Source organism: Trachemys scripta, chromosome 8 (genome assembly GCF_013100865.1).
Source record: "Trachemys scripta elegans isolate TJP31775 chromosome 8, CAS_Tse_1.0, whole genome shotgun sequence".
Classification (NCBI taxonomy): domain Eukaryota; kingdom Metazoa; phylum Chordata; order Testudines; family Emydidae; genus Trachemys; species Trachemys scripta.
The window spans coordinates 31840831-31862934 of NC_048305.1; the positions used below are offsets into that span (position 1 = coordinate 31840831).

The window sequence follows — 22104 nt, forward strand, 5'->3', positions numbered from 1 at the left end:
GTGTTTGTATATAATGCCTGCATCTGTAGCTTTCACTCTATGCATCCGAAGTAGTGAGGTTTTTACTCACGAAAGCTTATGCCCAAATAAATCTGTTAGTCTTTAAGGTGCCACCAGACTCTTTGTTGTTTTTGTAGATACAGACTAACACGGCTACCCCCTGATACTTTGTAACTGTGTAAGTCAATAACTCCTGGATCCTGGGAGTTAGACTACATGACCCTTGCTGTCCCTTCTAACCCTATAATTCTAATACTGATTCTGCCCGTCTGTCTGTCTGGCCTTGGACAAGTTATTTAGCCTCTGTGTGCCTCAGTCTCTCCAAGTGTAAAATGGGCATAATAGTTCTTGCCCACTTTTGTAAAGCACTTTGCAATCTAAGGATGAAAGCACTGTAAAAATTCACAGTATTGGTATAGTAGCAGGGCAGAAGATGCACCTTATTTTATACTTGTGCACTGTGCAATGGACAGGATGATGGGACTTTATAAGAACTTCAGCAGGTTTTACTTTAGGACAATAAAACTGTGATCTTAGGGGAAAACATTAAGAAGTTACCAGAGGCTGCCAAGCTGTCATGCAAAGCTCTTTGAATTGTCTTCTGCCATGTGAGAGAATAGATAGGATTTCAAAGAGGAATATTTGCTTTAGAGCTAAAATGTCTTTTTTACCCTTTTGGAACTTGGCTCTTAAGAGGCAGAAAAAAGTAAAAGATTAAAAGGTATTTTAAATCTTATGTCACTAACACAAATGCACAATGATCTAGATGAGGATAGTACATTGAATGTGCTATTCACCATGGCTCTGTGCCTTGTGAGCTTGTTTACAGCGCTGCAAAGTGTGTGTAAAAGGCCACCATTATGTTGTGGCAGTGTTTTATACCAGTTTCACACAGCTACAAGTAACTCCAAAAGGTGTAATGCAATGGAAAGTCTAGGCCCTGAGATTAGCAATTTATCTGTGCCTTGGCATTCTGCTGGTTGTCCTTTGAATGAGAAACAGATGCTGAGCACTGATCTGTATCTTTTGGTAGCATTCTGTAAATCTATACATCATTAATCTCAATGTATGTTGCATTCATACTTTTCCTTCAAAGCATCTCCTGTCCTAGGGATGCCAAATAGATTAATTGTATACAGCAACTGATGAATGAATAAATAAATAACAATAAACTCCTTTCATCACAAGAGCAGACTTCTATCTTCTGTCTGCCACACACACACACACAAAGTCAAAGTCACACATGAGAAAAGGCCCATTTTCCTTCCCCAAAAGGTTGGTTTGATCAATTTCTAGCTTACAAATAATAGCTTACAAAGATTAACTGTATTGATGACATGCAGATTCTCCACACTTAATACATCCTTTTTCAAACCTTTGCTGCTGTTGATTTCACGAAGCAATATACCCACCCCACAGCATTTCTCTTTACGTCAGCAGCACAAAATACCAGATTATTTTAATGGGAATTTTATACGAAAGGAGCAAAGGAATAGTTTACCGCCTTGTGTGCATTGTGTTACAAATCAGACAAATAACAGTAAACATAAATATCATATAGTTGGAGAAATATACCATTTTGTTGTTACCAAATCAACATTCTTTTGTTTGAGTTTGTTGGATTGAAAAAAAATATAATATCACTTAGAAAATGATTTCTGCACTTTTTTTCAATAGTTTTGGGGCTAATGGGTATTTTTCTCATATCTGTGGCGGCAGTGATAGGTGACAAATACATAGTAGGGTAAAATTCATGGCCAGTATTTTCAAAAGCAACTAGTGATTTTGAATACTCGCTCTTCCTCTAAATCAGGCCCCCTTAAAGCATCTCATGTTGGGCAGCCACAAATGGAGGCATCCCAAATCATTAGTCGCTGTTGTAAATCCTGGACCATACTGCTGGCTCGGAGTGCAAGTCCACTACCTGGTCCATGGAGAACTTGGGGTCATCTATAGCTTATCTTCCCCATCCCTTTGCACGGGTGCTCAAGAGAGAGGTTATAAGGGAAGCAGCTGGGGGAAAATGTTGTTTGGTAGATAATGCTCCTAAGCCAGAAGTCTGGGAGCTTTGCTGTTTCATCTCTGATTGTGTTGAATGATCTTCCTGTCCTGTCATAAGCATTTACCTTTGCTGAAGGGTAACTGTGTCCTCTTCTCATGAAATAATTCTACAAGTAAATAGCTTTCTGAGGTGAACTATGTGGGGATTTGAGGGGGAACATACTCCCCTGCAACCCAGACTGAGAGCTCTGATCACTAGTCTTTGGCTAGTTTCAGAGTAGCAGCCGTGTTAGTCTGTATCCGCAAAAAGAACAGGAGTACTTGTGGCACCTTAGAGACTAACAAATTTATTTGAGCATAAGCTTTCGTGGGCTACAGCCCACTTCTTCGGATGCATCTCTGGCTACTACTCTAATCCAAGTAAGGTTTGAAGTAAGTGGATTCATCCACTTGGTAGACTCACTGAGTATGTCTATACTACATTGTATACCAGGTCTGTGGGTATACAAGCCCGTGCTTGAGCATCCACACTGCATTGTAAACCTGAGTTAAAATTGCTGGGTTCGGGTCTCACAGCCATGCTGATGTGTCCAAACTGCACTGTGCAGACCTTCTGACTTGGGTCTGTGGCTTGAGCTGATTCCACACTCCAAAATGACAGGGCTTGGTCCTGAGTCTCAGTGGGACTCCAGTTCTTACTCAGCACCGCTAGCAGAGTCCATGGGTCTGAGTCCAGAGGGGATCCAGGCCCCAATCAAACTGATTTCTCTTTGGCTGGAAGAGGGGCTTGGGCTCAAATTTCTGTCTGAACTCGGGTTTATAGTGCAGGATAGACATACCCACTGTGGCAGTTCCCCCGGCCTGCTCAAGAACTCCCCACACTTACTCCCACAGAATGCCACTGTGTGGCATGGAAGGCGTTGCAAACCCCAACCTCCCTACCTCTGTTGCCTGTTCAAAGCTTGTCCTCATTGACTCCCCTACAGAAGCACAACTGGGATGTTTTAGACCTTATGCTGTTGGTGGAAGGGGAGGCTGGATTTCAGTCATAAAGACTGTGCCAACCTAGAATGAAGCGGAACAGATACACTGCATGTGAGATGCTCCCCTCAGGAAATTCTAGAGTAAGGTATGTGTATTAAGGGTAAAGGCACAGTTATGTGAACACAGACACACATGCAAGGCCAGAGTTGGAGATATGCAAAATCATAAACGCATGCAAAGGGAACTTTTAAAAATCTGGCTTTCAATACATATTGTTCTTAAAGTGCTGGCTTACTTGAGTTCACTTTGCCCTTGCAACAGGCAACAAGATGTTTTTGTGAGACCAGATTCTTAAATCATTCTGGGTTATTTTTTAATCTGTTAGCACCTCACTTTTGATTGGAATTGTTAAATACTGCAAATAATTTGTGAATATTCATTCAAATTCCAAGTGCCTGCTTGATTTGATCAAGTCCATATACCTTTCTATTTGCTATGGGTGTGTGAGCTTGCACAGTGCTGAGTGTTCTGGCCCTGATCCAGCAATATTCTTAAGCATATGCTTCACATCAATCAATCAGATTGCTCATGTGCTTACAGTTACGTCTGTGTTTAAGTGGTAGATGGGGGCTAGAGTGCTCAACACCTTGCAGCACTGAGTCCTGTTTGTAAACAGTCACACAAGCAAGGTTGTGTTCACAGGAATATCTGGAAAATTTGAGTTCTTCAGATGAATACTTGGATCAGCATTTGAGCACAGGTATCCAGAAGTAAGATTCACCTGTTTAAAAAGTTTTCTCATCCAATCTGTGAGCAGAAATAACTATCTACATAACGACTAGTGACAAGTTAAGGTAAACATTTTGGCTCCCTAGGCTTACCTGTACTTCCATGCGGAGTCCCATTAAAGTCAATAGAACTACCAGTAGTAAAGTTAAGCAAACGTGAAAATTTCTCATCCTAACTATTCAATGTATCCTTTATGAATTCTGAGTACATTAGGCAACTCTGAAAATCTCAGCCCTAAAGGATTTGAATGCCTAATTCTCATTAAAGCTCATGTGAATTAGATGTTCAAATACTGTAGTCAGTTTTGAAAATCTGAGCTTACCGGTAGAAGAAAACCAGGATTGTTTAATGAGCAATACATAAACAGCAAATGAGAAAGTTGCTGGATATTTTCTCTGCAATGCATAATTTGATCTGGTCTGTATTTGATGTTGTCAGCACCTAATTAGATCAATTATATCTGACTGCATGTATTGAAGCTATTGTTTTAGAAATCTGGAGCATTGCTGTGACAATTTCAGCTGCTGAAACATTCATTCTGCAGAGACGTATTGACTCAAATATTACAGGCAAAAATGTATTTATTTACCAAAGCTCCCATCTTCAAGCATCTGGGACACAGGACAAAAAAACAACAACAATTAAACCCAAACTGGACCTAGTGTCCCAGAAAATACAGATAACTTTAAAAAAAGATAGGAAACATATGTTTGACTGAAAAATGTGTTAGTTGTGGACAAACATACTGGGGAAAAAATGCAAATAGAGTGCCAAAAAGTAGGCTATAACAATGATCATGTTGTTTTTTTCTCTGATTGTTGATGTAACAAATCATATAGTATGTTCAATACATGCATAGTACATGCTGCATATGTACATTCAGTAGATGCATTCATGTACATTCAGCCTGACCCTTATCCTTTAACTGTTTATTTTCTTATTGTGTTCAAAGCACTGGATGGGCTCCCTCTTGTGGTTAATGAAAACCTTTTCTTGTTTCAGCCAAACGTGAAAAGCTAGTGAATAAATTAAGGTAGCTTTGAACTACAGTATAGCTGTTTATTTTTTATTGGGTAAAATGGTTCAGATAACTGGTCGTTCATATTCTACTGTATTAGTATTTTATTACCTTTATGTAACATGCAAAAAATGCATTCTTTGCTTTTTCAAAACAAAGCACTGATATGTGCTCAAAAATATTAACAATTTTTAAACATAAGTTACATTAAGCTGTGATCAAATTAGGCAAGATAGAAAAGGCTTAGGCCTAGGTATTTTAAGAATTGCTCCACTGAATGTTGCAATTCCTCATTCTGCATGTATTGATCTCATTTATAACCTCTATAGCCTGGTATAAGGTTATATTGCGTGTTTGCATTGTAAACTTCTGTAACTGTGTAACTCACCAGACAGGAAAGAAGCATTAATTAGTGTAAAGTGCCGGTCTTGTGGACAACGGGGCCTTTGGAAGCAAATGAGCCATTGTGATATCTCAAAAGGACAAAGACTTTGATTATCTTCCCCACTGGCATAAAGAGGAGTCAGGCACTGACACTTGTTCTATCAGTTTGGAGTCTGGGGAGAAGGGGATAAAAATCTCTGACAAGGAAGGAAACTTGATTCTTTTTGCTGCTTGGACTCTAACGGGGCAAGAATCACTAAGCAAAAGCCCCCCCAGCTGTTTTGCCTGGGTTAGCCCCAAAGGACATATAAAGTCAGCTTATGACAGCAATTTCTATTATCTTTTGAAACTCAAAACTGATACTCATTTATTTGTGTATGTTACCTGCTTTAACCTCATAACTCCTTTTTTTCTTTTCTTATTTAATAAACCTGTAGTTAGTTTATTACAGGATTTGCTACAGGCAGCATCTTCGGGTTGAGATCTGAGTAAGTGACTGGAAGTAACCTGAATATGGTTGGGATATTTGGTATAAGTGACCATCTGTGATGCATGGGTGGCAAGATAGACCGGAATGCCCAAGGGGACTGTCTGTGCCTCCATGGTAAGACTGTTATAGTGCATTCGGAGTTCACATTTGTTACTGGGTGGGTGAAACATAATTATAGAACATACCACCAGTTTGGGGTGTTTGCCAGTCTCAGGGCAGACTGTGAGCTGCGCCAGACTGCATGACAATATTGTTTGACATTTTCTTACTGCATACAGGCAATTGCATTTTACCACGTCCATCTATCAGGCTCTTTTCATATTGGTTCCTTGCAGCTCCTGTTATTTCTTTGCCACCTCAGGATGCTCAGAACTTCACAGGTAATGACATAATCTTTGGCTGTGAGGTGTCCGCCTATCCTATGCCACACCTTGAGTGGAAGAAAAAAGGGAATAAAATGTTTCTGCCAGGAGATGATGCCCACATCTCAATCCAGGTAGATTATGCTTATTCCACGGATCATATTTTTTACTATTAAGTTGTGGGGAGGAGATGGAGGGTTAAAGAGGCTGTCTCATTTTTACTGCCTTTCTCCTGTTGCAGCGACAAGTTGGGTGAGGTAATATCTTTTATTGGACCAACTTCTGTTGGTGAGAGAGACTGGGTTCAGGTCTCCTGTTGCTTCACTACATAGCCCAGTTTATCTGCATATGATAAAAGATTTAGAAAACCTGACCTATGAGGAAAGAGTAAAAAAACCTGGGCATGTTGAGTCTTGAGAAAAGACAACTGAGTGAGGACCTGAGAAGTCTTCAAATATATTAAGGGCTGTTATAAAAAGGATGTTATCAATTGTTCTCCATGTCCACTGGTGGTAGAACAAGAAGTAATGGGCTTAATCTGCAGCAAGGGAGATTTAGGATAGATAGTACATAAGAACGGCATACTGGGTCGGACCAAAGGTCCATCTAGCCCAGTATCCTGTCTACTGACAGTGGCCAATGCCAGGTACCCCAGAGGGAGTGAACCTAACAGGTAATGATCAAGTGATCTCTCTCCTGCCATCCATCTCCACCCTCTGACAAACAGAGGCTAGGGACACCATTCCTTACCCATCGTGGCTAATAGCCATTAATGGACTTAACCTCCATGAATTTATCCAGTTCTCTTTTAAATGCCGTTATAGTCCTAGCCTTCACAACCTCCTCAGGTAAGGAGTTCCACAAGTTGACTGTGTGCTGTGTGAAGAAGAACTTCCTTTTATTTGTTTTTAAACCTGCTGCCTATTAATTTCATTTGGTGACCCCTAGTTCTTGTATTATGGGAATAAGTAAATAACTTTTCTTTATCTATTTTCTCCACATCACTCATAATTTTATATACCTCTATCATATCCCCCCTTAGTCTCCTCTTTTCCAAGCTGAAAAGTCCTAGCCTCTTTAATTTCTCCTCATATGGGACCCGTTCCAAACCCCTAATCATTTTAGTTGCCCTTCTCTGAACCTTTTCTAGAGCCAGTATATCTTTTTTGAGATGAGGAGACCATATCTGTATGCAGTATTCAAGATGTGGGCGTACCATCGATTTATATAAGGGCAATAATATATTCTCCATCTTATTCTCTATCCCTCTTTTAATGATTCCTAACATCCTGTTTGCTTTTTTGACTGCTCCTCCACACTGCGTGGACATCTTCAGAGAACAATCCACGATGACTCCAAGATCTTTTTCCTGATTCGTTGTAGCTAGCCCCCATCATATTGTATGTATAGTTGGGGTTATTTTTTCCAATGTGCAATACTTTACATTTCTCCACATTAAATTTCATTTGCCATTTTGTTGCTCAATCACTTAGTTTTGTGAGATCTTTTTGAAGTTCTTCACAGTCTGCTTTGGTCTTAACTATCTTGAGCAGTTTGGTATCATCTGCAAACTTTGCCACCTCACTTTTTTACCCCTTTCTCCCGATCATTTATGAATAAGTTGAATAGGATTGGTCCTAGGACTGATCCTTGGGAAACGCCACTAGTTACCCCTCTCCATTCTGAGAATTTACCATTAATTCCTACCCTTTGTTCCCTGTCTTTTAACCAGTTCTCAATCCGTGAAAGGACCTTCCCTCTTATCCCATGACAACTTAATTTACTTAAGAGCCTTTGGTGAGGGACCTTGTCAAAGGCTTTCTGGAAATCTAAGTACAATATGTCCACTGGATCCCCCTTGTCCACATGTTTGTTGACCCCCTCAAGGAACTCTAATAGATTAGTAAGACACAATTTCCCTTTAGAGAAACCATGTTGACTTTTGCCCAACAATTTATGTTCTTCTATGTGTCTGACAATTTTATTCTTTACTATTGTTTCGACTAATTTGCCCAGTACCGATGTTAGACTTACCGGTCTGTAATTGCCGGGATCACCTCTAGAGCCCTTTTTAAATATTGGCGTTACATTAGCTATCTTCCAGTCATTGGGTACAGAAGCCGATTTAAAGGACAGGTTACAAACCCTAGTTAATAGTTCCGCAATTTCACATTTGAGTTCTTTCAGAACTCTTGGGTGAATGCCATCTGGTCCCGGTGACTTGTTAATGTTAAGTTTATCAATTAATTCCAAAACCTCCTCTAGTGACACTTCAATCTGTGACCGTTCCTCAGATTTGTCACCTACAAAAACCGGCTCAGGTTTGGGAATCTCCCTAACATCCTCAGCCGTGAAGACTGAAGCAAAGAATTTGTTTAGTTTCTCCGCAATGACTTTATCCTCTTTAAGCGCTCCTTTTCTATCTCTATCATCGAGGGGCCCCACTGGTTGTTTAGCAGGCTTCCTGCTTCTGATGTACTTAAAAAACATTTTGTTATTACCTTTAGAGTTTTTGGCTAGCCGTTCTTCAAACTCCTCTTTGGCTTTTCTTATTACTTTCTTGCACTTAATTTGGCAGTGTTTATGCTCCTTTCTATTTACCTCACTAGGATTTGACTTCCACTTTTTAAAGGAAGTCTTTTTATCTCTCACTGCTTCTTTTACATGGTTGTTAAGCCACGGTGGCTCTTTTTTAGTAGAAAATCTTTCTCATTACAAGGATAGCTAAGCCCTGGAACAGGCTTCTATGGGAGGTTGTGGAATCCTCGTCACTGGAGGTTAAGAACAAGTTGGATAAACACCTGTAAGGGATGGTCTAGGTTTACTTGGTCCTGCCTCAGTGCAGGGGCATGGATTCAATGACTTCTCAAAGTCCCTTCCTGCTCCACATTTTTCTGATTCTATGAACGTCAATAACAGGATACAACACTATTACAAAGCCTATGTTGTTATGATAAATAACTTGCTAGCAGGGGGTGCTACCGTATGGCCCTGCCTGGGGAATTAAGAGAATTCTGCTTTCAGAAATGCTTGATGAGAGAGGACAGCATATGTAGAGGAAGAAGTAAACCCTGAATGTTGCACTGTCTTGGCTCTCTCTAATGGATCTGGTCAGGATCCAGAAGTCCTTACCAGGCAGAACTCCCATTAACTTCATTGTGATTTTTGCCTGCATAAAGACAAAGAGGATCTGGCTCTCTGATCGTTGGCAGTTAAGTAGCTGCTGTCAAGAATAAAAGTGTATATTAAATCTAATCCAAGAGTGTAGGCAAGGGTGGTGTACCCCATGCTGAGGAAGAAGTTCCTCCACCTCCTTGTATGGCAGGAAATATAAGAGCTTTCTGGCCTGGAAGGTGAAGTGACTGCAGGCCTCGGTAGGGGAAACAGCCTTTAAAAGGAAGTGTTTGGGTTGTAGGAGGGGCACTGGATTCCAGAGGTGAGAAGACCTCTGCCTGGACCTGGGCTGAGAGGCCCTTTGTCACCTTTTGTGCTGTTCAGACCGGGGCACTGTAGTCAAAGTGAAACAAGTTTGCTTTGAACTCCTGGCCATATTTGGGATTCACCACCCTTCTGGAGCCAGAGCTTCCATAGACCCCTGCCTGGAAAACATGGAGCCTAGCACTCAGCCAGCTCAGTGCAGAAGCCAGCTGGTCCAGCCCAGCAGGAAGGGCAGGGTCTCCTCCCCTAAAGACAATACACCACCTATGATTAGAGGGGAGCACTATCCCCTGGAGAATGAAGGTGGGGCTGGGCCAGCTGGTCACACCAGAAGACAATAGAGGAACAGAAATCTAAAAGCCACCATTTCCACCCATCTGTACCCTCACCCCCAAAAGACTTATAAGGATGAGAGGCCCAGGAGGCCTATGGAGAAGCTAACATATGGAGCAGAAGTGGAGTCAGGTGGGGGGCTGGGGATGCAGAACAGGGAGGTGGTCAGGGCTGAGTGTTGGAGAAGTTTGGGGAAGTGGGCAGGGGCAGCATGAGTTGAGGGGGCCCAGGGCAGCAAAGGGGAGGGGCACACAGGAGTAGATAAAGCTTGGAGGCCAAGGGGCAGTGGCAATGTACAGTAATGGAGAGCAAAGTTTGGCTCCAAACATAATTCAGGTAATTATCCTTGTGAAAAGCATCCTCTTCTCTGGTGTCTGCTAAATCTTGACAGTGTATCTGCCTTCTCTCAGGCAAGAGGTGGGCCTAAGAAGTACGGTGTGACAGGGTGGCTGCAAATTCAAGGCATCAAAAAATCGGACGAAGGCATCTACATCTGCCAAACAAAAAACAAGTATGGCACTGCATATGCATCTGCAAGACTGAAAGTCATTGATGGTAAAGTGTTTTACTTTTGAGGTGAAGAATTTTTAGCATTTGGTTTCAACATTTAGAGCCCGGTTTCAAATGCTTCTGCCTCACCTGGTAAATGCAAATCCTCTGTGTTGGCACTTAAACTGATGCTCAGGTGCATAAAGCAGGCAATTGCCCCACAAACTCTGTGGATCTGTCAGGGGTTGAGCACCCTCAGTTCCCACAGACTTCACCTCACAGGGATTGGCCCTTATATGCTAAGGTGAGTGTCCAAATGTGAATGTCCTATTAAGAGGCCCACATTTGAAAACTGTGTTCTGTCACTGTATCCTTATCTCTTATCAGCTCTAGGTATTTTTAGTAAAAAATGTGTATTAAGTGTAGTAAACAAAAAAGGATAAACTGGTTAATATCATGGGGGTTTGCTACAATGTTCACCTTTTTCCACCTGAAAGACACTGTGGATCACAGCTGTAAAGTTGTGCCATCCCTTTTTACACAACCCCCCTTTGACCACAGGTAGAGTTCCATACCAGAACCATAGCTGCATGTGACTCTGAGCAATTCTTAGAACTTCAACAGTTCTGTTTAATCATTTACTTTTTGAAAAATTAGGAAGGAATTTGAAATTGCTTTTAATAAGTGTGCTTAGAGAAACATATGAAGTAACTTTTACTATTTATTTTTGATTGGGTACGGTCCTGGAGGCTAAACTTCTTTTGACTCTAAAGAGAATTGTGCTTGCATTGCATGGGCAGAAGCAAGCTACATTGTTCATATTTCACTCTTGATATGGGCCTCTTCTCTTTGCCAAACAATGGGCTTGATCCTACAATGGTCATTTCATGTGCAGAGCACTTGCAAGATCAATTCATGGTTTACTTGTGTTTGGAATAGAGTTAAAATAGGTGTGTTTTCCATACTTGAGAGTGGGAGAGAGAAATAAATATGGCAAAGCTCCCATTGACTTCAATGATACAGAAACAAGCCATCAGATATTGCCTCTTTCTCTCCAAAAGAGAACTTGCTAACCCAGTAACAAGTGTGTTAAGCTCACTGTAGAATTCTAAAATCATGTTATCTTCCTCTTAGTTCTTGCTTTGTTTATGTTCCTTTTAATGTGGAGACAATTTATGTCTTGCTGTGCAGGTTCATCCTCTACATTTCAGATTTCTGCTGGCAGCAGAATCACAAGCTACACTACAGATTATGGAGACTATTATGACCATACTGAAGAGGATGAGGAGGAAGAATATGAATCTGGAGACTATGAAAATTGAAATAAGTTCCTATGATAGTCTAGATATATTAAGGGTCCAATATCCTTCCCTTTCAGCTGTATTTACCAGTGTGATTGTTCTGTAAAGAGTCCCTTCCTTCCCACAGTTTATATAGCACTCTTCTGGAATTTGCAGGATGTGCTCAGTCATTTGGCCAAAGAGTACTGTACTACATATCGCTAATAATAATCAGATAGACCATAGGCTGGTATTGTCAGACGATTGAACACAACTCTTCAACATGGACCTGCCTATTAAGTATTCTGAAAAAGATCCTCTTCTCCATTTTAATATTTTTAAATGTTCAAGATTGGATTAACAAAATCAGTTCTGAAACTAAAGGAACTCTTTACCTCCCGTCCATTATCTTCTTTCTGCATTGCCCATGTAGATCTCAAGAGAGCAGTCACAAACACAAGTAGTTACGATTGCAAAATAGTTTCAAATTAAACTTCTTTAACACTTTCAGGAAGACTTTCCTTTTCTGGTTTGATAGCTTCCAGGGTTAGTCTCAGCCAAAAGTGAATTGTCTGGGTTTTTTTTTTTTTTGGTTGGTTGGTTGTTTTTTTTTTTTTTTTTTAAGCTGAGTGCATGAAACAATTTACACTTTTCCCATTGTATAAAAACAGCAGGTCGCTTAAGTCATCATGCTAGTCAGGGGCAGAAATTTACTATCTGACAGAAGGGATCTGGGACCCAAGGAGCAGTGAGGGAAATCTAGGGCTTCCTGTGTAACCAAACCAACAGACATACTGTATGGCTCCACCCAGAATAATTTATTTACCTCCTATTCTTTCCCTTGATCATCACTTATGCTTTAAGCAGAATTGTGTAAGGTGGGGATTTCTATGAATTAATGTGGAGTTAGCAGGGGTGGCTACTCCTGGTCTCTGTCCATGCCCTTCAGACACATGGAATTCCAACTGTACAACGGTCACATAGACAAAATTCTGTGGGCTCCAACACTCACCTTTTCTGGGATGCTTTCAACTAGCAGTGCGTTTTAGCTGCACACACTTCTGATCCCTCAAGATATTGCATTCATGGAAATGCCAAAGGCATTTTTTTTAAAAGCACAAAATTCTTTATTTTTAAAAATATTCTGGGAAAATTCACATACATTTTCCAAGCAATCTAAATCATTGGCCATGTTCCATATGGTCAATCTAATGTGACTCTAGGTGCCTTCAGTCTTGTTTCTCCACACATTTAAAACTTTAACATTTGGAATGTAAAATGATAGCCCTTAAAAACTTGCCAATAAGATTTAGATAACTAAAGAATTACCCGAGGCCAAGATATTCAACGCCAAATTTTGGGCACTAAATAAGTGTCCTGGTTTTCAGACATGCTGAGCACCCATTACATCTCATTGCATCTCTGCAAATCAAGCCACTTATTTAGATGCCTAAATATGGACTTAAGACCTAAACTCTAGGCACCCAGTGTTTAAAGTATTGGCCTCAGTACTTGCAATCTTTCCTCTGTATTTCCTATATTAAATACAGTGATGTATAATAAATGCTGGAAATAGTGCACTAATATTCTCTATTTATCTAACTTAAAGTTAGGAAAGTTTTAAGTGCATCCACTGAAAATGGTGCATTGACTTTACATTAATTTAGTTTTTGCATTTAGTGCGTATATAACATGGGTGTTCTGAATGTATGTACAGTGAAGTTTGAACATCTCCTTTACTCTTAAGATGTTGATTTTTCTGCCATATGCCATTGGAAAATTAAATTTTCCTTAGATTTGCAATAAAGTCATAGGCTGGATATGAACCCTGTTCATAGGTGCTAGAACTAAGGGTGAGGGGGTGCTGCAGCACCCCCTGACTTGAAATGGTTTCTATTATATACAGGGTTTACAGTTTGGTTCAATGGCTCTGAGCACCCCCACTATAAAAATTGTTCCAGCACCCGTGCCCCTGTTTGCCATGAGGTATTAATGAACTTCATGCAGATAATAAAGAAATATTTGGGGTTGTTGGTTTTTGTTGTTGTTTTTGTAGCTTTCCTAGCATGATGTTAATTTAGGAATGAAGTTCATGCCATGAGGTCATTGACAAGATCACTTGACTTAGGTTTAAAAGATGGCTTTGGATTTAACCAGTGGCCTTAGTGTTATAAGCTATTACCAATCTTTCTACAGATAGGCCAAACAACTTACATTTTTGTATATTAGCTAAATGTTTATTAATTTAAAAAGAAACTTGATCAGTAGATTTTATTAATTTCTAAAATGTAATCTATTTCTATTGAAAATACCCAATCCATAGACATGGAGGTCTAGGGGATTTATTTGTTTGTTTATTTGTTCGTTACTACAAACAAGAGATTACCAAAGCAAATCATTTAATTGTGGTAAAGTACATATCAACACAGGGGACCAAAATATATTATCTTCAAAACATTATCCATGGAGACAAACTAGAATTCTTTATGGTCTCCTGCTGTTAATGCAAAATTAAAAACAGAAAGAGAATGACAGCTGGAGGAGAAAAACATATATCATACTAGAGATGTGTCAAAAACTGTACAGTTGTATGCAAACTAGAAAATTTGGCTGGATTCTTTTTGACCCCCCTCAGAGAGCAAACATTTCCAAAGCATAGTTAAATGTATTTTGTTTGCGGATGTGTGTATTTGGGGTAATTTAACCACTACATTGCTGTGTTATTTATTGCCATGAAATTCTTATTCCTTTCAGTGGAAATATCGTGCAAAAAAAAAGTGAAGTCATTCAAGAAAGAGGGCATACAACAAGCTGATCTTTTCTTGGCTGCTTTCTCTCTCTTTTTTTTATTTTTTAAATCAGACCTTTCTAAATTAAATAAAAGGGATACAACAGATTCAGCCTTTTTCTGGTGGGATAACAATATGAATAAACACAAACAAATAGATCCAATTTAGGGTTTCTCTTTAGCAAGAGGTGTAGTGAAATAACCCCGTAACAACAAATTCAGTAGGATGGTGCCATTCCACACAGGAGAAAATAAGACACACACCTGAGCTGGAAATAGTACATTAAAACCACAGGGAAGTCCAAGTGAGACCTCTTATTAGAAACAATGTGTTCTTAGTTCACAGTCCTGCTCCCATGGAAGCCAATAAGAGTTTAGCTATTGATTTCAATGGAAGCAAGATTAGCTATGATGCCAAAACCATGCAGCACCTTCAGAACAGTGTCTCCAATGTGTCCTACTGTCCAGCTTCCAGTGTAAAGGTGGGCAAAAGGCATAAAAACTCTTTACTTAATTGTTATTTTTAAGAAACTGAAAAAGGGTTTTGTTCTTTATATTCTATTGTCAGTGGTAGAATCTCCCCACAAAAAGCATCTGAGTCTTGGTTTACATTTGCCCTACTATCCTCTATCTGGGTCTCTAATTGGGTTAGGAGGTGGTTTCACTGAGGGTTTAGAAACACACATGCACTCTCCCTCTGATTATGTTTGATTTTAAATCCCTGGAGTTTCCTACTTTTTCTGCCCTTAAAATGATTGTGCTTGCTCCCTGTGAAGACTGGATCCTCAATGCAACCAAGACAAGCAGCCATTTTAACTGATACAGCCACACACTAGAGAGTGCACAAAATTGGCATGATCTCCACATTCCCACAGGTGAACAATGGTGTCACTCTCTAATACTCCCAATTTTGCCCAGCCCAAGAAACAAGAGCTTTAAGTTTGCTCCAGCATTGCATGTTGACTGTCTTTTGAGAAGGCATTCACCCAGAAAAAGGTTGCTGTTGCTTATCTTAACACTATGCCTATGAATCTCAGTGCATTTGTAGTTATTTTTTTAATCAGTTCTATTATCACAGTATTGCTGCCTCACTATGCAAATATCCTAACCTGCTAATATGAATGAAGGAGTATTGTAATATAAAAACAATTGTGTATAACACAAAACTAAATAAAACCAAAGGCTTAATAATTTACTGTGAAAGACATAATACATTTAAATAATCCAACACTAACGCATTTGATTAAGAGGGGCCCTTAATATTACAAATCTTAAAACGATAAAGGTATTTATAAGTTTTTGTGCAGCTAAATGTTACCTAGCCACTATAGTCAGTGGACCAAGCTCAGAGTTGAGATACACACACTTCTGAGCTCTAATCCTCTCTCCCTGTGTAGCCTTTTGGCAATTCACTTCACTTCTCTGTCTTGTCTACAAAATGGGACGTTGTGAGGTTTAATTTGTTGCTATCTATACTGTGTATGTGTACAGCACTGGACAGGAGCTAGTTCTGCTAGTTTCTGAGGTGACTTCCACATGGATTACCACATTATACAAGATCCCAGGAAGAGATGACACAACCTTTGGCCAATTCACAGCTTGATCAAAATGTTTTGCCACTACAGGTGTTACTACATGTAGATAGTGGCAGGGAGCTAGAGTATTGTTCAGTTCTCAGAGGAGTGGACGCTGACGATGAGGTGTGTGTTCTAGTTACTTGCAGAAAATGCTAGGCATTATCCACTGGTACAATGGCCTCCTGCAATGTCTGGGGCAAGTGGTGGAGAGTGTCAAGAGACACTTGCCAAGAAAGCTTGCTGAAAGGTGAGGCAGTGTATCATGGGATAGAGCTGGGACAGCCCTCTGAACTGATGCAGTTACAACATGTGACCTCCTATCCCCAGTGAGGAAAAAGCATCATTCTCAGCATTTGTCCACCCAGACCAGAGACTTGCTCCTGAGTAGTACAATCATCAATCAAAGGGACCAATGCCTGTGAAGCTCCTGGAGCTGCATTTGTATGTGGATACAGGACATTTTAGTGGTGTTGCAAGTTCTGGGCATTACACTTTGTTGTTTGCAATGCTGTTCTGCCTAGGGTAAACAGGGCTTAAGAAACTGTATTTGGAAGCTTGCATTGGCTCCTCATTCAGCTTCTTAAGTAAAATTCAAATGGAAAGGAACTCATCCATTTCTCAGCTGTTACCAAGCATTGATGGAACAGAAGCTTCCTTTGGAAGGGGAGGGCAGACAGCAGAAAGAGGACAAGGAGAAGGGGTGACCATTGTTGTTATAGTTACCCCATTAACATTTCCCCATTGGGCAAAAGGGATATTTAATGATATTTTGATGATGAGGTCCCAGCCATGAACCACTGGGCGTTTGTACATTGACAACATCAGGAAGACCCAATTGTGATGCTATATGGAATATGTGGAACATTTGGTGGTATTATTGATACCAATACTATAAAATTGCAAATAATCTGACCAGATATGCCCTGTAGGGTACATGCAAAAATGTTATTTGCCAAGTATGATAATCTTGTTTATATGTTTATCACCTTTGTATTGTGAGTCATAGATATGTATGGTACATCTGTATTTCCAAATTTGTGCTGTGTTTCTGTGTGACACTGTCACGGAGTATTGGGGGACTCAGGGCCCTGCACCTCCGGCTTCCTGCGATTCACCATGACTCTCAGCCAGCCAGTAAGGCAGAAGGTTTATTTGGATGACAGGAATACAGTCCAAGACAGGTCTTGCAGGCACAGACAACAGGGACCCCCTCAGTTAGGTCCATCTTGGGGTCCCCGGGCATCCCAGCCCAGCCCCCCTTGGGAGGTCAGAGCCATCTCTGCCCCCCAGCCCTCTCTCCCTGCCTGCTTCCAGCACTCTGCCTTCAGCGACCCCTCCCACAGCCTTTGTTCAGTTTCCCGGGCTCAGGAGTCGCCTCCCCTTCAACCCCTTCCTGGGTTCTCATGTTACACACTCAGGTATGCGCCCTCGGGCAGATCCCATCCTGCAATGCAGACCATCCTAGTCACACTCCCCTGTCAGAATTCACAGACCACAGTGAGAACAGGCCCAGTTCGTCACAGACACCTCCCAGACAGGTTGGCATCAGTTGCTCTGCATCCTATGCCAGCTCCTCTCTGCCCTTGGCCTAGCCTATTTGATGGCCCATTAAGGGTCATGAGCTATACAATGAACCCATTGAAAGGAGCCAGTGGATATGCTTATGAGCCAGCAAGGCATTTAAGGGCGGTGGACAACTTTTCCATGCCATGTCCTGTGAAGCTTGTATTTGGGACACAGAAAGTACAGGTCACATGGGAAAGGGAATATAAAGGGCAGTGGCATCTTCTTCATTTTGTCTTCATTCCTGTTTCTTACCTCTGGAGTAACTTTTTTCTACAAACTGAAGCTCTGAACAAAGGACTGAATGACCTATGTGGATGTGTTCCAGAGGGACTTTCAAGCCAGCAAACTTGCCAAGTACTAAGAACCTGATATATGGACTTTGAAGTCTTATGTATGTATCTGAGTGCTTTACCATTTAACAACTCTCTTCTTGTTCTTTCTTTCTTTTCTTTTATAATAAACCTTTAGTTTTAGATGCAAAAGGACTGGCTGGCAGCGTGGTATTTTGGGTAAGATCCAAACCAATATTGACCTGGTAATGTAGCTGGCCCTTTGGGGTCAGAAGAACATTTTGTATAGTGAACAGAGTTTTTTAATAACTTCCTACTGTACTGGATCTATGTGCTGATTGGGAAACAGAGTGCTGGAATACAATAAAGGGGGCTGTATGATTTCTTTTTTAGCTTCTTGATAATAAGTGTGGGGGATCAGGAGCACAGTTTGTGACTAGTTGGTGAGTCTAACTTCAGTGTTAACAACCAGTTTTGGGAGTATCTGCTTTCCTTTTTGCAGTCTGCCCTGACCTTGGCATTTTTAGTGAGAGCTACCCTAGGCACCCAAGGTCACACCCAGGGCTGCCGGGGGGTGAGGGGTGGGGTGGCAAGTGGGGCAATTTGCCCCAGGCCCCGGACCCCACAGGGGCCCCCACAAGAATATAGTATTCTATGGTATTGCAACTTTTTTTTACAAAAAGGGCCCCCAAAATTGCTTTGCCCCAGGCCCCCTGAATCCTCTGGGCGGCCCTGGTCACACCAACCAAACTGAATGTAGTTTTGGATAATCGCAGCCCATACTTCTGCAATGGAATACTAGATTATCCAGTTAATATTCACCAGGCTTTATATTTATACAAACACCAAGCAAAGATGGACAATAGGCACCCAACCAGCATAATAGGTGTGTGCAGCTCAGAAAGGGTCTACACTGTCATGTTAACTGTGACCCAAGTGGATCCTTGCCTTACCATACACATTTGATGATGAGTGATGCCATGTATGACAGAGCTATAAGAAATGTATGCATCTGTGGGCTGCTACATCTTCATCTGGGGATCCATGAACCCGCTAATCTGAGCTGCTGCCCTGTCCACAGTATTCAAGATACAGACCTCAGACTTCTGCATCAGAAAATCTGTTCCAAAGACCCAATATCTTGGCCCTGTCTGGTAACTAAGGCAGGTAAGATAAGGGAATTGTTAAGGCAGGTATATAATCCCGACAGGCAGATGATTGCACAATGCTCCCCGCCCACCTTCTGCTGCCAAGCATCTCTACCTAAAGTTGCTCTGCATCCTGTGCCAGCTCCTCTCTGCCCTCCTAATGCACACTGCCTCTCTCCTTTGTGCTCAGTCTAAGGAAGGAGGTGGGAATACACATGGGGGAAGACAGCTCAAAACGACAGGGCAAGGCAGGAAGCAGTAGGTGTTTTGGCAGATTAGACATACGGCTAGTTTAGACTTATTTTAGATGAGAGTCCTGACCTGGCCTTGTCTTCCTGAGGCTGCCAACACTCCCCCACTTGTCTGCCCACCTGATCCCTTACCAAATGCTCAGTTCTTAAATTGTTATAACTCATTGGCTTTGTTCTTTAAAAAGCTTTGCACAGCAGGAAGAATGGTTTAGTTGCACAACATACAAGCCTGAGGAGAGCCTATGCATGAGGCACATGTGGTTAAGAACCAGTGATCCAAACCCCCCTATGCATCTGGTTCCTAACCCACAAGTGCACAGTACAACAAAAGGGCAGGGCTTATGCAGAGACTGGATGTATTTAAGGAGGCATGGGCTGATGTGTGCGGGTTATGGCATATGAGTGCTCTTACACCTCACTCTTAATACTAGGCAGAAGTAACCTGTTTTCGGTACTGCAGTGCTCAATTTATGCACGGTCATGATTCCCTGCATTTCCAGTGTTGTTCATTGCTTTTTAAGCTTATACATACCACACTTTGCAGTTGTCTGAGTAGGCCCAAGGTCTTTCAGTAAAATGTAGAAGTTTTTAATCTTATAGTTACCACTTGTACTGACAAGTTTCTTTTAGCAGTTAGTCTGATTCATTGCTACACTGCATCAGATCCATAGCCAGAAGAAACGTATATACAATCTCCACACTTTATAATTAAGCAATTGGCCATTATTTTTATTATCTCTGAGACTTTCTTTTCAGTTTCCATTCGTGGTAATTCTCTCTATTTTGGGGATATTTGTTGGGCTCCTGACCCCTGTTTTCACTTTAAGGTTTTTGATTATTATCATGATAATTATTTTTATGATTTGTATCAATGTAGCATCTAGGAGCTTTAGTAAAGGACCAGCACCCCCACTGTGCCAGGTTTTGTACAAACAGATTAAAAAGACAGGCCCTCCCCAGTCCTCCTTTCCTTGTGTGTATCTCTGTGCCCTTCTTCTGTGCCATTTTGCATGTTTTGTGACTTTCTCTTTCCCCATTGCTTATGATCATCCAGGTACTACTACTGCTCTTCCATGCAATAAAAAAGGGGTGGTGATTTTGGTGAGGTGCATGCATGGGAGTCAGGGGATCTGGGCTGAGGCCAAGATTTTTTAACGTGGCCTTTGATTTTTGAGGGCCCAATTTCAGACACTCTAGCCTGGTTTTTGGAGGTGCTAAGCACTGACTTCAGTTGGGACTCAGCAAAGAACTCCATTTGTAGCATTTTTTCCCTTGTTTTCCCTCCATTCTCAGGCAGCTGGGCCAATTCACAACCTTATTGGGAGCTGTTTGGTATAGATAATATTCAAATATTTATGACAGCAAATTGCACACAAGCATATAAATCAGGCTGTGTGTGTCAAGCTCTCCTAACATCAAATAATTATTTCCAGCACTTCTAGATTATCACTATTACGTCTCAGAACCCATTGACAAAAGCAGCAGCAACACTAAGAGGACTGACTAGAAAATGTCAGTTTCACTCTCCACTCCAGGTCTTTGGACACATCTCTTCAGGGAAGCAATAGCGCCAGTTCAGGCCTTCCTGTGGCATCTTCATGCTGTGCATGAGACTTTTTAAAATGAGGCAGCAGGGGAAATAACCCACAATCCTATGCCAAATTTCAGATCCTGGAGTAACCTGCTAATATGGTAACTTGGATAAAAATGACAAGGGACATCAATCCTTTCGTTTAGAGCCGAAACTGATTAACACAGGGCAAAGGAGGAAATTCTTCCCGCCATGCTGTAATATTGCACAGCAAGGTGCATTAAGGTGTTTGTGAGGAGTGACTAGTGGATACACAATGCTGAACCAGGTGCCCTACTGCTCTGTTCTAGGCTGTTGGCCTTTCCTATACTTCTTCACCAGTGGCAAAATAACTCGAGTGACACTCTCTTGGGGCTCCATGTAGGAAGTAAAGCAGATGCTTTTTTCTGATTACTATATTTGGATTTTGAACTAAAATGAGCCCTAAGGTAAACCCATTCCACATGGATTTAAGCAGAGGATCATTTTCCTACACCAAGCAGGGGATTTTGGAGTCACTGAGGCACCCGCTAGCAGTGATGCACTTATCTGCCTCTGCCAGCCAAAAAGACCACAGCAGCAAAAGGACCATTTATTGGACAAAGGTCCTGATCCACTGATTTAATAGAGTCCCGCCGTCTTGACTCACAGTGATGTCACTATTGATGGCGATGGTGGCACGTACAAGGAGTTAATCTCATGGCTTTTGTCCAATTACCACATCCCTCCAGTCTAGCATGCCGTCACCCCCAGCATCCCCTCCACCGCATGCAGCAGGAGAAATGGGACCATGCACCACACTGAATAGCAGAAATGGGGCAACAGTCCATCTCCACCAACCCCCTTGCCCCCATTTACCCTAGAGCAGCCTGGATTGCGTGCTCCATCTTATCAGCGCTGGTGGCTCCTTGCCTTCCCATGACCCCCAGCATGCTCCACACTCCCCCTGCCCTCTGCTACTCTGCTCTGCACTGCCTCCCCCACTGCTTGCTGGTTTACACTGCACCCCCCCATAGTTGTACAGCATGGCTCTCGCGGCCCTCTGCTGGCTGTGCACTGCCTCCCCTCTGCCCACCTCATCACTGCATACTCTCTGGACACCCCCACCCCAGTTTACCACTGCATTCCCCCCACTTCCTCTCTGCCCCCATTCTCCTCTCCCACTTTCACTGCATCGCCCCCCCACCCCAGAACCACATTACATCCCCCTTTCACACTGTCCCAACACTGCATCGCCCCTCCCCCAAACACTGCATTGCCCTTCCCCCTTGCTGACGCCCCGCCCCCTTCACACTGCCCGCTTCGGCTCGCTTCCCTTCTCCCACACTGTATCGCGCCGCCCCCCC

The 22104-nt window shown here is 41.8% G+C and overlaps 1 protein-coding gene across 1 annotated transcript in view; it reads left to right on the forward strand.

Annotated features, from left to right (window-relative positions):
• The window catches only part of LOC117882023 (kazal-type serine protease inhibitor domain-containing protein 1-like), a 15795-nt gene extending 3657 nt beyond the window's left edge, over positions 1 to 12138 (forward strand). Inside the window, exons 2-4 of the mRNA XM_034779970.1 lie at positions 6002 to 6162; positions 10210 to 10354; positions 11480 to 12138. Of these exons, the coding sequence (XP_034635861.1) occupies positions 6002 to 6162; positions 10210 to 10354; positions 11480 to 11610 (437 nt within the window). The 3' untranslated portion in view covers positions 11611 to 12138. The remainder of the gene's footprint in view (positions 1 to 6001; positions 6163 to 10209; positions 10355 to 11479) is intronic.
• Positions 12139 to 22104: the final 9966 nt, after the last annotated feature.